This window comes from Carassius auratus, chromosome 22, assembly GCF_003368295.1.
Source record: "Carassius auratus strain Wakin chromosome 22, ASM336829v1, whole genome shotgun sequence".
NCBI classification, from domain to species: domain Eukaryota; kingdom Metazoa; phylum Chordata; class Actinopteri; order Cypriniformes; family Cyprinidae; genus Carassius; species Carassius auratus.
Genome location: NC_039264.1, coordinates 26,847,204 through 26,860,952, shown reverse-complemented (window position 1 = coordinate 26,860,952; position 13,749 = coordinate 26,847,204). Strand labels below are relative to the sequence as shown.

Below are 13,749 nucleotides of genomic sequence, written 5' to 3'. Positions count from 1 at the left end.
TTGAGTCAATTTATAATAAATATAATATATTTAATTTATTACTTTATATTTAATTAATGTTTATTACATGCAAGTATTTATTATTAATTAAAATGAAATAATTTTAGACAGTTAACAATTCAGTGAGTTCTGTTCTTTTTGATCTCCTTTTAACTTAATTGTTCTGTAAATGCGGTGTCTATTTGTGTTGTTTAAATTGTTTATATGTTGCATTTTTAAGAGCATTAATGAAATATGGTAGTAAAATGTATGTCAAATAAATTAATTATTATTTATCATTATTTAATGAAGCGCACATTGTTTAAGCTAAACTTTTTTTTAAAGTGCATTGAAGTGAATTACTATTTTTTTATAATGATTTATTTTAGATTGTAAAGAAGTGCAGCAAATTGTTTATGTTGCACTTTGAGGAGAAATGTATTAAGTACATTATGCAAGTATATGTAATAATAATGAGAACAAGAAGAATACATTTTGTTTATATTTGTTGCATTTCGAAGAGAGTTTTATGAAATACGCTTTACTAGTTGTAGTAATTTTAATAATTTTATTTTATTTTATTTTATTTTATTTCAACCCAAAAAGAGTGCAAAAAATGCTGCAAATGGGGCCATTCTACCTGTAACATGTTGGCCTATAGAGTGGAAACATGGTGATATTAATCATGTAATTTTTATTTGTTAAGAGCATAATACCTAAAGCGATGAATCACTTGACTAATAATTGGACACGTTTCCCACCATGTTGTAAAACCTCTCCATCGCTGCGGTTTTCCCATTCATTTCACAAAGCTCAGCTTTGGAGGAATCCCACTTCCTGGAAAACCAGGCACGTTCCTGCGGAAAAACTTCCATGGCTGTATGGAGAACCTCTACTACAACGGAGTCAACATCATAGACTTAGCCAAACGACGCAAACCTCAAATCTACAGTGTGGTGAGAACGTTTATCTTGTCCATTTATTGTCGATCATCTCATACATTTGTTATTGTTGTTGTCAAGGCCATGAAAAAGCCATAAAAAAGAACAATTTCTACAGGTTTTGATGAATTAGCAATCCCACCCTATCCATAATGGATGGTTGTTGACCAGAGTATTTAGTGATTTTTCCCCTAATAGCATCAGCATGGAAAGGTGCCAGAACTTTCTAAAGCCAAGTCTGTGGATTGTGATGAATATTGGTAGTTTGTGCACAAACAGTGTTTGTAAAGATATTGATTTATATTTTCATTCTCATTAGTCTTCACCTTTTTCCAGAAATGCATTTTAGCGGCTGGTTTAGTTCTCTGTGGGATGGGTCAGCAGGGAGAGAAATGGAGCCATTTGGAGTTTTTTGAGCCGTTGCCAGTATACTATGGCACCACAAGGGAGCTTTTTAAGAGAATGAATTGTGGTTTTGTCCGCATTATTCCCACAGCGCTGAGAGCCTTGTCATTAAAATATATTTTAAAAGGAAGGCAATCAGTCTCCAAGAGCTGCTCTGGCCTTAGATTACACCTCATAAATGATCCGCTCATGAATATCTCATAAAATCGTACCTCACTGAAGGTCTGGGGACTAAATTACAGTCATTTTGAAACGAAGGAGCGGTTTTAATGAGAGGGATGGCTTTGACTAATGACATGTTTCTGCTTATCTGACTGCAACACAAGTGTGATGTTCATATGTCCATATAATTTCCTATTGTTTTGGTTGTATTGAGATATTAACCATAAATATACCATTTTAATTGTAGATTAAAGTAATGAGTCACCAGAGGTTTGTTTTTATGGTTGATTTATTTGGAATTTGAAGGTTTATGGTCTTGTAGACTAAGAGACGATGGATGGATGGATGGATGGATGGAGTCATTGATGCATATTGATTAAGAAGTGGATGGATGGATGGATGGATGGATGAGTGGCTAGGTGGATGAAATGGATACCTAGATGAATATAGATGGATGGATGTATAAACGATGAACATAGAAGTAGATATATATAAAGATATGGAATTAGATTGATAAAGCTGGTTAGAGAACTAGTGGGATATAGATGGACATTGAAAAATAGAACTAAATAGATAGAGATGGATATAGAACATAGATAGATAGATGTACTCTTTTTTTAAGCAGCTGTTTTATTAGGAATATTTGGACATAATGACAGAATTATATATGATACCGCACCCAAATATAAATCCACAGTCCTGCTTTACTGTTCCCAATTTTCCAGTTCTGAGGCTTGAGGAATCGCAGTCCTCTAAATCAAGCAACTTTTGCGAGTTGCCATTCTTATGGTCTCGTATTGTTAGCGGCCGTTTCCCCACTGTGATTACGTGTAATGGCATGTCGTCGGCTGTCATATCATGTCACATCAGTGCAGTGGACTACACCAGAGCACAGCTAATCACTGCAGCCATTAATCTGGCCCACATGCTGGATATTGCATCCTTTAATGGACCGGGAGGGAGTTCAGCGGTACTGTGGTACTAATGACGGAGAGGACCGAGTCCCACTTAGTCTGTGCCACCCTCTGAGATTTTCACAGCGGACACCTTCACTCTCTCTCTCTCAATTATGCAGTAAGTTTTCAGCAAGGCAAATATACAGACTCCTAAGGGGCCTTTGGAGCCCAATTAGAGCCAGGCAATGAGGCATGGTGTCTCCTGAGTGACTAGTGTGATCATAGTGGGGCTTCAGAGCATATGTGGGATACACTGTGTCTGGGATTACTAGGGTCAAAAAGTCTAAGACCATTTTTTTAATCTCTGATATATTGCATTTGAATTAGTGCTGTCAAAATCAGTGTGTTAACTTCAGCGTGATTTCTTTCAGTTTGATGCATTAAAAAATATTTCATGTAATTCATGCAGGGGCGGAGCTAGGGTCAGCTAACCCACTCACAACTGCTGCTTCTATCTTTTTTTGTCTCGACAAGAACTGCTTATATTTATCTAGTCAAACAAGTGCAGAAAAGATACAGGTGACGAGGAGCTTTACGTTCAGCAGAATAGCAGCCTAAAGTAATAGCAGCCTAATAACCTAATAACCCAGTTGCTGTGATTAATTATTATTATTATAAATAAATAATATATTTTTAATTTGTATTTGTGTGTATATATTAGGGCTGTCACTTTTGTGAAAAAATCTTTTTCGATTTTTAAGACATAAGTGTTCATTGAATTGATTGTAGAATCGATTTTTTCCATGTATAAAAAAAAAAAAACGTCTACCGCGCCGCGAGACCTCCAGACGCGCGTAAACGTGTCTTTACATTGACTTGACATTGAAATCATTCGCGCCAGACACTCTATTCGCGTTTGGTGTGAACACAGAGAGGTTGCTTTCGACGTCACTGGGTCTTGTAGGCGTGTAAAATTGCTGGTATTTTATATCTAGCTTTCGCAACGTATACTGCACTTTCGGAAATTCTTTATTTTCTTTTTCTGCTTGTTTGTGAGTTTTGTTACATCTATATTTTTAATTGTTTAATTCTTTTAAAATTAATAGTGTACATATTTGGTTAAAATTGAATACCTATTTTCATTTTCGAAACTTTTTTTGGTTGGTCCGATCGATCGTGCAATCGATTTTCGAACTAAAAGTGACAGGCCTAATATATATATATATATATATATATATATATATATATATATATATATATATATATATTTTTTTTTTTTTTTTTTTTTTTTACAGAAGTAAACAAGTAATGCAAATATTGTTTCCTGTTGGCTTTAATCAGTTGTATTCCCTTCTAGACTAAGTGAAGTGTGTCATCGCAGGCTGTGGTGTTTCTGTGGTGTTTGGGGTTTTATTGGATTGTGTTTAGCTAGCTCGCCGTCACCTTCTTACTTAAAGAATCCAAACACATTCTTTTTCCTCTAGCGGTTCACCATGCGATAGGCTGACAGTCTGGAGCGGTCCTGTTGTGGCTTGCTGTCTGAGACCACACAGAAAGACGGATCAATGGATTGTCCACTATATAGTCCAGTAACACTGGACTGTTGGTTTAAAAACAGCCCCCTATTCTGTTTCCATTGAGACCTGCAGTCTTCGAAGTCCTGACACCTGACTTACTGTTTATTCCCATGTCGCTCAGTCAGCCTGCCTGCGGGCAAAACCTGTCAAAGAAGGAAAAGAACATGTTTTTGCATGGATTTGTGTTTAGATTGAGGGAAAATTGTTTGTTATTGAGCAAACACTGAAATATTTACTACACCAAAAATACATCTACATACCCATCTCCTGATATATATATATATATATATATATATGTGTGTGTGTGTGTGTGTGTGTGTATGTATATATATATATATATATATATATATATATATATATATATATATATATATATATATATTTGTTATTTATTTTTTATTCTAGTACTCTATTTTAACCCTCCCAAAACCTGTTGTTTCAGGGGAATGTGACTTTTACCTGCTCAGAGCCTCAACTGGTATCCGCCACCTTCTTGAGCTCCAGCAGCAGTTTCCTGTCCCTTCCGTTGGATGCTGCCACTGAAACACTGTCAGTGACGTTCCAGTTCCGAACGTGGAACCGGGAAGGGATGCTACTGTCGGCCTGGCTGAGGCGGGAGTCGGAGAGACTGCTTTTGCTTCTCGTTCATGGCCAGCTTAGACTCACACACCACAGATCAGCATTGCAAAGCTCTGATATAGTCATCGGTGAGATGTACTAGTGTATATGTGTGTCTTTCTGAAGTTTGAATATTGTGGGGTTTGAACCTACAACCTTCTGCTTGTCAACGCATCTCCTAGACCAGAAAACACTAAATAGTGTTGTAATAATAATAATAATAATAATTATTATTATTATTATTATTATAAATATTATTAGATTATTATTCAAATTATTTTTATAATAATAAGTATTATTTTTATTATTATTATAAAAATTATAAAAAAAGATTAGTCTCCAACACACTTAGTAATCATCATCATCATAAAAATTATTTTAAAAAGATAAAACAAATTATATTTATATTATTATAAAAAAAGATTAGTCTCCAACACACTTAGTAATCATCATCATCATAAACATTATTTTAAAAAGATAAAACAAATTATATTTATAATTATATATTTACTAATATATTTATCCATTCCATATTAATATACATAATCAAAATATTTGAAAAGGTGTATATTAGGCGTACTATTTTCCTAATCATGTCACACAGTATTATATTTTTTTTTATATAAGTAAAAAGAAAATTCTGCATAACTCGATACAGTTGCAGCCAATCAGAGCATGTCTCTTGTTTATTATACAGTTTTCTGATGTTGGATTTTGGACCAATGAGATTTCATTGTAGGCGGAGCTAACCACCACAACACAATATAAAGTTATCAACAGCTCAAACTATTTGGCAGAGACACCTGCATGAGAAAAAACATGTTATCATTATTATCATCATCATCATTATTATAAAACAACTCTTACTATTATTAGACATATTTTAAATAATATTAATAATAAAATTTACAAATTTTAAAAGTATTGCTTATAACAATAGCTATAACTTTAATAATTATACTTGTGTTAATAACAATAAAATAGTTATTATTAAAATTATTATAAGAACAATTGTAGTAGCTATTACTAGTGGTATTTTGTCTCAAATATGCCAACTCTGTGAAAATATACTGGTTGATTTGTCGCTGTAAACTGCTGTTGATACAAACACCCCTTTAGTCTAATTATAATTAGCTTAAATTAAGAACAACAGATGTGAAAGGGAAGACCCTCCAAGGGATAAATATACAAGGTTATGCGCTTGTCTTCATATTTGCGTCTCCGCCATACACAGCGTGAACAAAATCCAATCCCACATGCGTACGTTCACCCTAAAATCGTTTACCGAGAATTCAAACAGGATTTTTAGTTGTAAAACACTCTTTGGCAGACACACCTGTATGTCGACTGAATTTTGGATGCGGCTGCCTGGCAGGCTGCCATCGCAGACGGCAAACTGAAATCTCTGCACGTCCCTCTCAAGGGACGTAGTGGATTCTCTGCCGGGGCTGACATATGCAGATTAACTCGTTGAGCTCCAGCGCACAAACCCCAGATCTGTCAATCATTCGCCCTGATTAATGCGCAGCATTTGAGGCGTAACATCGCTCCGTGTCTTCCTCTGCCAGGTCAGGCTCTGAGTGACGGCCAATGGCACACGGTGACCATTAGCGTGGGAGGTTTCCAGGTTTCCCTCTCAGTGGACGACAAGCCACCGTCCACCATGCAGCTGAAGGACATCGCACAGCCTGGAAGGAGTTTGCTAATTGGAGGTAGGGTGCTAGTGCATTTACACAAACAAACTATGCCTTTAGTTTTACAGTTAAAAGCATTGATACATACGACCAAATTGTGTGGGTTGTAATTAGAAAATCCACTTCTTTAGGTTCTTTATCCTGCGAGCTTTATCGTGGATTACTGGACGCTTAATTATGAAGAATACACACACATTTCAGCCGAAAGTGAAAAGAAAAGAAAATGAAATGATATTATGCAAAACTGAAGACTACAGTATTTTAGGACCAATAAAATATTTGACACTGAGAGATAATATTCATTAAAAAAAAAAATTTAAATTAAAGCTTTACTTTATTTTTAACTTCATTGTTTTTATTGTTTTTTTTATTTATATGATTCTGTTTACAGTATGTTTCTTTACATACAATTACTTTAGGATCAGTTTTAGTATTTTAGTATCAGAGATAATTTTATAGTTTTTTATTAATAGTTAGAATTATATTTTATTTGTATATTTTGTTATATTTTAGATTTCATTGTTTTTTTTTAAGTTTAATTAAATAGCATTTATTATAACTTATGTAATTTAGATTTGTGTGTTTTGTAATGTCTATGTAGTTTTTGATTATTTGTATTTCAGTTTTAGCTTCTTCTTTTAGTACATCAAGTTAAACTAAAATGTAAAATGTTTCCTCGGCAAGGATCTAAAATACGTTTTTATTACAGTTATTGCACTTGTTTTTGTGGTTTTAGTTTTAGTAAACTACAATGACCCTGGTTACACTGCCACAATTTATCATCTATTATTTCTGTTGATAATTATTTTTATGCAGGTTGCCCATCAGTATTAACCAATCAGGGTTGCCGGAATCCGACACTGGCCTATCAAGGCTGCATGCGCTCTGTTATCATTAACAACCAGCCAATCAACTTCTACCTGGTGCAGCAAGGCCTGCTGGGAAACTACAGCAAGCTCCAGTTTGACATCTGTGGCATTCGTGACAGGTATGTCTATTAGTCATTCTGTTTGAAATGCTAATGACAAGTCGTTTTTTAAACAAATGATTGCAATTCACTCATTGCGAGATAATGAGCGACACTAACAAGCACAGTTTCAAAACAACGTAGCATAGTGGTGAAACCCATGCCAGTGATTTGCAGGCTAATTAGGATTCACCTTTTTTGCCATTTGAAACTTCAAATGTGTGAAAATGTTTCACAAATCGCCCTAGAGGATTGATGGTTAATGTGATGTTTATATGAGTAAAAATCTAACCTCATACAGTTTGTTTAACGATAGTGTATTCTGCGTGAGTGCAAAAGCCGTGGGCAAAGTTTAAAGCTGCAGTATCACACAAGGACAGAACCTTTGTAACACATTTGTTCAGTGTTTAACAAAGTGAAAAAAATAATCATATTAATTGAAGTAATTAGCAAGCTGGGAAACCTGAGATCAGAGTTTAAAAGGGAAAACTGCTTTTAAAGTACTATTTGAAGATGTTGTTGGGCAATTCTTTGCTGTTCTGCACATGTGTGTTCTCACTGTGCAGATGACACCAAAGTACTCTCCATTGTTGCTTGCACTGTGAGCGAATAATGACAGATCTAAATGAATAGAGGGAATGAGCAGATGAGACAGTTCCTCCATTATCCTCTATCCCTTAGCATCCTGGCCTGTTTTCCATGGTCTACTTTATGGCGCACATACGAGCGGAGGATAAACAGGGAGGAATAAATATGAGGCAGAATGGCAGACAAAGAGAGAGAATGCTAGGCAGGTGAGGATAAGAGCATTTGGATGGTGGGGGAGCCATTCGGGTTATGGTAAGAGCATTAGACCAAGAGAAAGAAAGAAAGAAAGAAAGAAAGAAAGAAAGAAAGAAAGAAAGAAAGAAAGAAAGAAAGAAAGAAAAGCTAATGTACCAAAGGATGGAGGGATGGAAAATAAAGGAAGAGTAAAATTAGGAAATAGCAATGATAAATTGATAAAGTAAAGAATTATGAAATGGTGTTTAAAAGAAAAGTAATGGACTGATGAACTGTTACAAAAATGACAGAAAAATAAAAGAGATGGAAATAAAGACTAATTTACTGAATGATGGAGGGAGGAAAGAAAAGATGGGTGGAAGAAAATAGGAAATAATGGATAAATTGGTAAAATAGGGAAGGATGGAAAGAAAGAAAGAAAGAAAGAAAGAAAGAAAGAAAGACTAATAAACTAGAATATACTCAGAAATTAAAATAATTTGTACTTTTTATAGCTTAAACATAGTAAAGTTAAAATTAAAAGAGAAAAATAAATACAGAAAATAACCAAACAACTCAGACAATAAAACAACAATGAATTGGAATCAAAATGCTAAGGTGAAAAAGATACGCTTTCAATCTCAATTTAAAAATGGTAATGGAAGGTGTAAGGCAGCAGTCTAGAGGCAATTGGTTCCACAGACGGGGGGCAGTGACTGAAAAGGCTCGGTCACCCTTAGTTTTCAAACGGGAACAAGGGACAGATAATAGAGCCCTGTCAGTGGATCTTAAAAGTCTGGTAGATGACAAAGGCATAATAAGATTGTTAAAATAAGATGGAGCTTGATTGTTAAGGGCTTTAAAAACAAACAACAGAATCTTAACTGAACTCTAAAATGGACCGGAAGCCAGTGAAGAAAAGGTAAAATTGGAGTGACATGGTCATATTTTTTTGCAACAGTCAGCAGCATTGCAACTGCATTTTGTACCAAATGGAGGCATGAAAGGGATAACTGAGGAAGACCTGAGTACAGTGAATTACAGTAATCTAAACATGAGGAAATAAAAGCATGAATAACCTTCTCCAAATCTTGAAAAGACAAAAATGATTTAAGTTTGGAAATGACTCCTAATTGATGAAAACTGTTCCTAAAGACATAATAAATTTGTTTGGATAAACATAATTCTGAGTCTTTAATAATGCCCAGGTTTCTAACCTGTGAGGAAATGGAGGGGAAATAATTGACCAGTTCCTTAATGATATCAATTCAAATTTTTTGGTGACCAAAAACAATAATTTATGTTTTGTTCTCATTGAGTTGGAGAACCTTATTTGATAACCATATACAGTATTGTTCAAAATAATAGCAGTACAATGTGACTAACCAGAATAATCAAGGTTTTTAGTATATTTTTTATTGCTACGTGGCAAACAAGTTACCAGTAGGTTCAGTAGATTGTCAGAAAACAAACAAGACCCAGCATTCATGATATGCACGCTCTTAAGGCTGTGCAATTGGGCAATTAGTTGAAAGGGGTGTGTTCAAAAAAATAGCAGTGTCTACCTTTGACTGTACAAACTCAAAACTATTTTGTACAAACATTTTTTTTTCTGGGATTTAGCAATCCTGTGAATCACTAAACTAATATTTAGTTGTATGACCACAGTTTTTTAAAACTGCTTGACATCTGTGTGGCATGGAGTCAACCAACTTGTGGCACCTCTCAGCTGTTATTCCACTCCATGATTCTTTAACAACATTCCACAATTCATTCACATTTCTTGGTTTTGCTTCAGAAACAGCATTTTTGATATCACCCCACAAGTTCTCAATTGGATTAAGGTCTGGAGATTGGGCTGGCCACTCCATAACATTAATTTTGTTGGTTTGGAACCAAGACTTTGCCCGTTTACTAGTGTGTTTTGGGTCATTGTCTTGTTGAAACAACCATTTCAAGGGCATGTCCTCTTCAGCATAGGGCAACATGACCTCTTCAAGTATTTTAACATATGCAAACTGATCCATGATCCCTGGTATGCGATAAATAGGCCCAACACCATAGTAGGAGAAACATGCCCATATCATGATGCTTGCACCTCCATGCTTCACTGTCTTCACTGTGTACTGTGGCTTGAATTCAGAGTTTGGGGGTCGTCTCACAAACTGCCTGTGGCCCTTGGACCCAAAAAGAACAATTTTACTCTCATCAGTCCACAAAATGTTCCTCCATTTCTCTTTAGGCCAGTTGATGTGTTCTTTGGCAAATTGTAACCTCTTCTACACATGCCTTTTTTTTAACAGAGGGACTTTGCGGGGGATTCTTGAAAATAGATTAGCTTCACACAGACGTCTTCTAACTGTCACAGTACTTACAGGTAACTCCAGACTGTCTTTGATCATCCTGGAGGTGATCATTGGCTGAGCCTTTGCCATTCTGGTTATTCTTCTATCCATTTTGATGGTTGTCTTCCGTTTTCTTCCACGTCTCTCTGGTTTTGCTCTCCATTTTAAGGCATTGGAGATCATTTTAGCTGAACAGCCTATCATTTTTTGCACCTCTTTATAGGTTTTCCCCTCTCTAATCAACTTTTTAATCAAAGTACGCTGTTCTTCTGAACAATGTCTTGAATGACCCATTTTCCTCAGCTTTCAAATGCATGTTCAACAAGTGTTGGCTTCATCCTTAAATAGGGGCCACCTGATTCACACCTGTTTCTTCACAAAATTGATGACCTCAGTGATTGAATGCCACACTGCTATTTTTTTGAACACACACCTTTCAACTAATTCAACTAATTGCCCAATTGCACAGCCTTAAGAGCGTGCATATCATGAATGCTGGGTCTCATTTGTTTTCTGAGAATCTACTGAACCTACTGGTAACTTGTTTGCCACTTAGCAATAAAAAATATACTAAAAACCTTGATTATTCTGGTTAGTCACATTGTACTGCTATTATTTTGAACAAGACTGTATATATATATATATATATATATATCTGAGATACACTCCAGCAATCGTTGAATGGAATCAAAAGCTTTTATTGGGAGGTACTACTGTGTATCATCAGCATTTAAATGAAAAAAAACAATTTGCTTTCCTGATAATATCTCCCAGTGGGCGCATATATAAGTAAAAAATAAGAGGTCCCAGAATAGAGCCCTGAGGTACTCCACTAATAATTGAGGCAGATAATGAGAATAACTTTCCTAGCTCTACAGAAAAAGACCTGTCTTTAAAATATGAGTTGAACCATCGTAAACCTATGTCTCTGATACCGATCAGATGCTCTAAATGGCAAATGAGAATATTAAGGTGGCTGTAAGATCAATTCCGTATTTTTACCAGCCTCAACTGCAAATAAATATAATTGAACACTGCAGACTCCATACTGTGATAAACAGTGAAACCAGATTGAAAAGGTTTTAATAAATACACTGTATTTAAGAATGTGACCAACTGTAATTGCACAACACTTTCTAAAATCTTTGACAAAAATTATAACTTTGAGACAGGCCAAAAAATGTTAAAGGAACTTTCATTCGAACCTTGCTTCTTAAGCAAAGGCTGAACAACCACATACTTAAATCAGTTCGGAACCACACCAGTGTCCAAAGATGAGTTAATTAACATTTGGTCACTGGGGCAAATTACTGGAAAGGCTGCTTTTATGATCTCAGAGGGAACAACATTCAGTGAGGAGTTAGTAGGCTTCAATTTTTTTAACGAGATCAGAGAGTTCAATTAAAGATACATGTTGAAAATGACAAAATAAAAATGGACCAGCAGGCTAGTTCAAAGAGAGGTCTGAGAGATGTGAAGTAAAAGACAAATGAATGGCACTGATTTTAAAAATAAAAAATGTCAAAAATCTCTAACAGAGCCCTGCTGATGGCTCCTTAGAAAACTGTGAATTTGGATTAATTACTGAATTTATTGTGGAGAATAAAATCCTAGTTCTATGACATTTTGAAGTAATCAGTTGTGAAAAATGTTTTGATCTAATTGATTTAGCAGCACTCTGAAACTTAACCAGACACTTTTTAATAATCTCAAGAGACAGTCAGACGATCATGCATCCATCTCCTCTCTGCTTTACGGTACGCCTGGGGAAGGATTGGAAGAAAGGACAAACGGAAGTATTCATGTAAGTCTGATAGGTGGATGCATGAAAGAAGGAAGGAAAGAGTAAAAAAAAAATTTAGTTAAATTAGGATAAGGGCATTAGGCACAGTAATAGTCAAATATAGTTAGGGAAGATAAAGATAGGAAAGATAGTTAGGGGACATAAGAGGGATAGCCAGGTTTGGAAAAGACCATTACTGAAAGGGAATGCTAGCCAGGGAAAAGGAGAAAGGGGGCGAGATCATAAATTCTCTGCTGTCAATCTCGTCTGTGCAGGTCTTTCTGGCAATGTACGCCACATTCTTCATCCAAGAAAATGCTCAGACCTGGCACCTGGGCAAATGACTGTTGGCAGGGCCAGCGTGGCGATGAATTGTGATTTTAGCTCTGCCAACATGCTGTGAACGTTCCAGGGGGGAAATGCAGTTCCAGGCGTGCGTCCATGACCCACTCAGACTCATGTGCCCTTGTCAAACTAAATTTGAAATGCTCTTTTGACCAACCATCACCTCAGAATTAAAACAGGCCAAAATTGTGTTGTGACAAGTTTAATTGTTCACAAGAAACCAACTTGGCCTTCATGGTAGCAGCTGTTGAATTACAGCATATGTTGTGAAACATTTATATTTAAGGTTCAAATCAGGTTCTGACCTTTTAGATTGTAAGAGTACATAATCCCTTATACTGACTGACAGAAACGTTTGTTGAGTGCTCAGAATATGGTCAGAACAGTGCTCAGAACAGGCTAGCTAGCTAAATCCTAGTTGTTACTGACAACTTTTTGACACCTAAGAGTGAAATACCCAAAATGATCATGATGGGTTGTTGAGAAGTGACCAGAATAGGAGCACACCAGGGTGATGGTTAGATGGGCCGGTATGAAATTCTGTCAGTATGATAACCGGTTTCACAGTATCACGGTATTGTGATTACAGCTCTTAAATATGTTATTTAAAAATGTCTGTGTAAAGAACAACAACTTTTTTCCCTCACTGAAAACAACACATTTTATTTTTAAGAAACAGAGAACATTTTGGAACTGTAAACATATCAGGCTAAATAATTAAAATAAATAACTGAATTCTTCTTAATTATATTAAGTGCAGTCACTTAAGTGAGCCTAAACCTGCTGCGGCAGGTGGGTTTCTGTCTTGATCGGGGGTGAAAGAGAGAGAAATAAAAATGACACAGATAGCCCATATAGTTTATGTACGACCTGGAAGTATTTATTTGGTGATCATGTGTGCGGACCATCATTGTGTACGGAACATGGTTAGTCAAAAATTCCCATACGGCAGACTTAATTTTTTTCAAAAAGTTCCAGGGGTTCACCTCCTTTGTCCATCCTACACACAGATGACTCTCACTGACTGCTAGTGTCAGCCTGAGTTAGTTCCAAACCGCGATATACCTTGAAACCGGTTATCATCCCATGCTTAGTTGTGATGGGTTGACGACCAGCATCCAAAGCAGAGGCATGTCAGAAAGAGGGTTATTTCTGATTGGTTGGTAAGTGAGATCCAGGCTGGTTACATGATCATTTGATTGGTCATCAGCTCACTGAGTAAGAGGCATGCAATCTGCAGCATCCAAAGTAGAGAGATAGTAGAGTAATGGAAAG

General features: G+C 35.9%; 1 protein-coding gene across 1 annotated transcript in view; it reads left to right on the top strand.

Moving 5' to 3' along the window:
* LOC113040551 (contactin-associated protein-like 5) overlaps positions 1–13,749 on the top strand; it is a 65,999-nt gene that overhangs the window by 30,086 nt on the left and 22,164 nt on the right. Inside the window, exons 9-12 of the mRNA XM_026198860.1 lie at positions 792–935; positions 4,403–4,667; positions 6,147–6,290; positions 7,089–7,260. Coding sequence (XP_026054645.1) covers positions 792–935; positions 4,403–4,667; positions 6,147–6,290; positions 7,089–7,260 — 725 coding nt within the window. The remainder of the gene's footprint in view (positions 1–791; positions 936–4,402; positions 4,668–6,146; positions 6,291–7,088; positions 7,261–13,749) is intronic.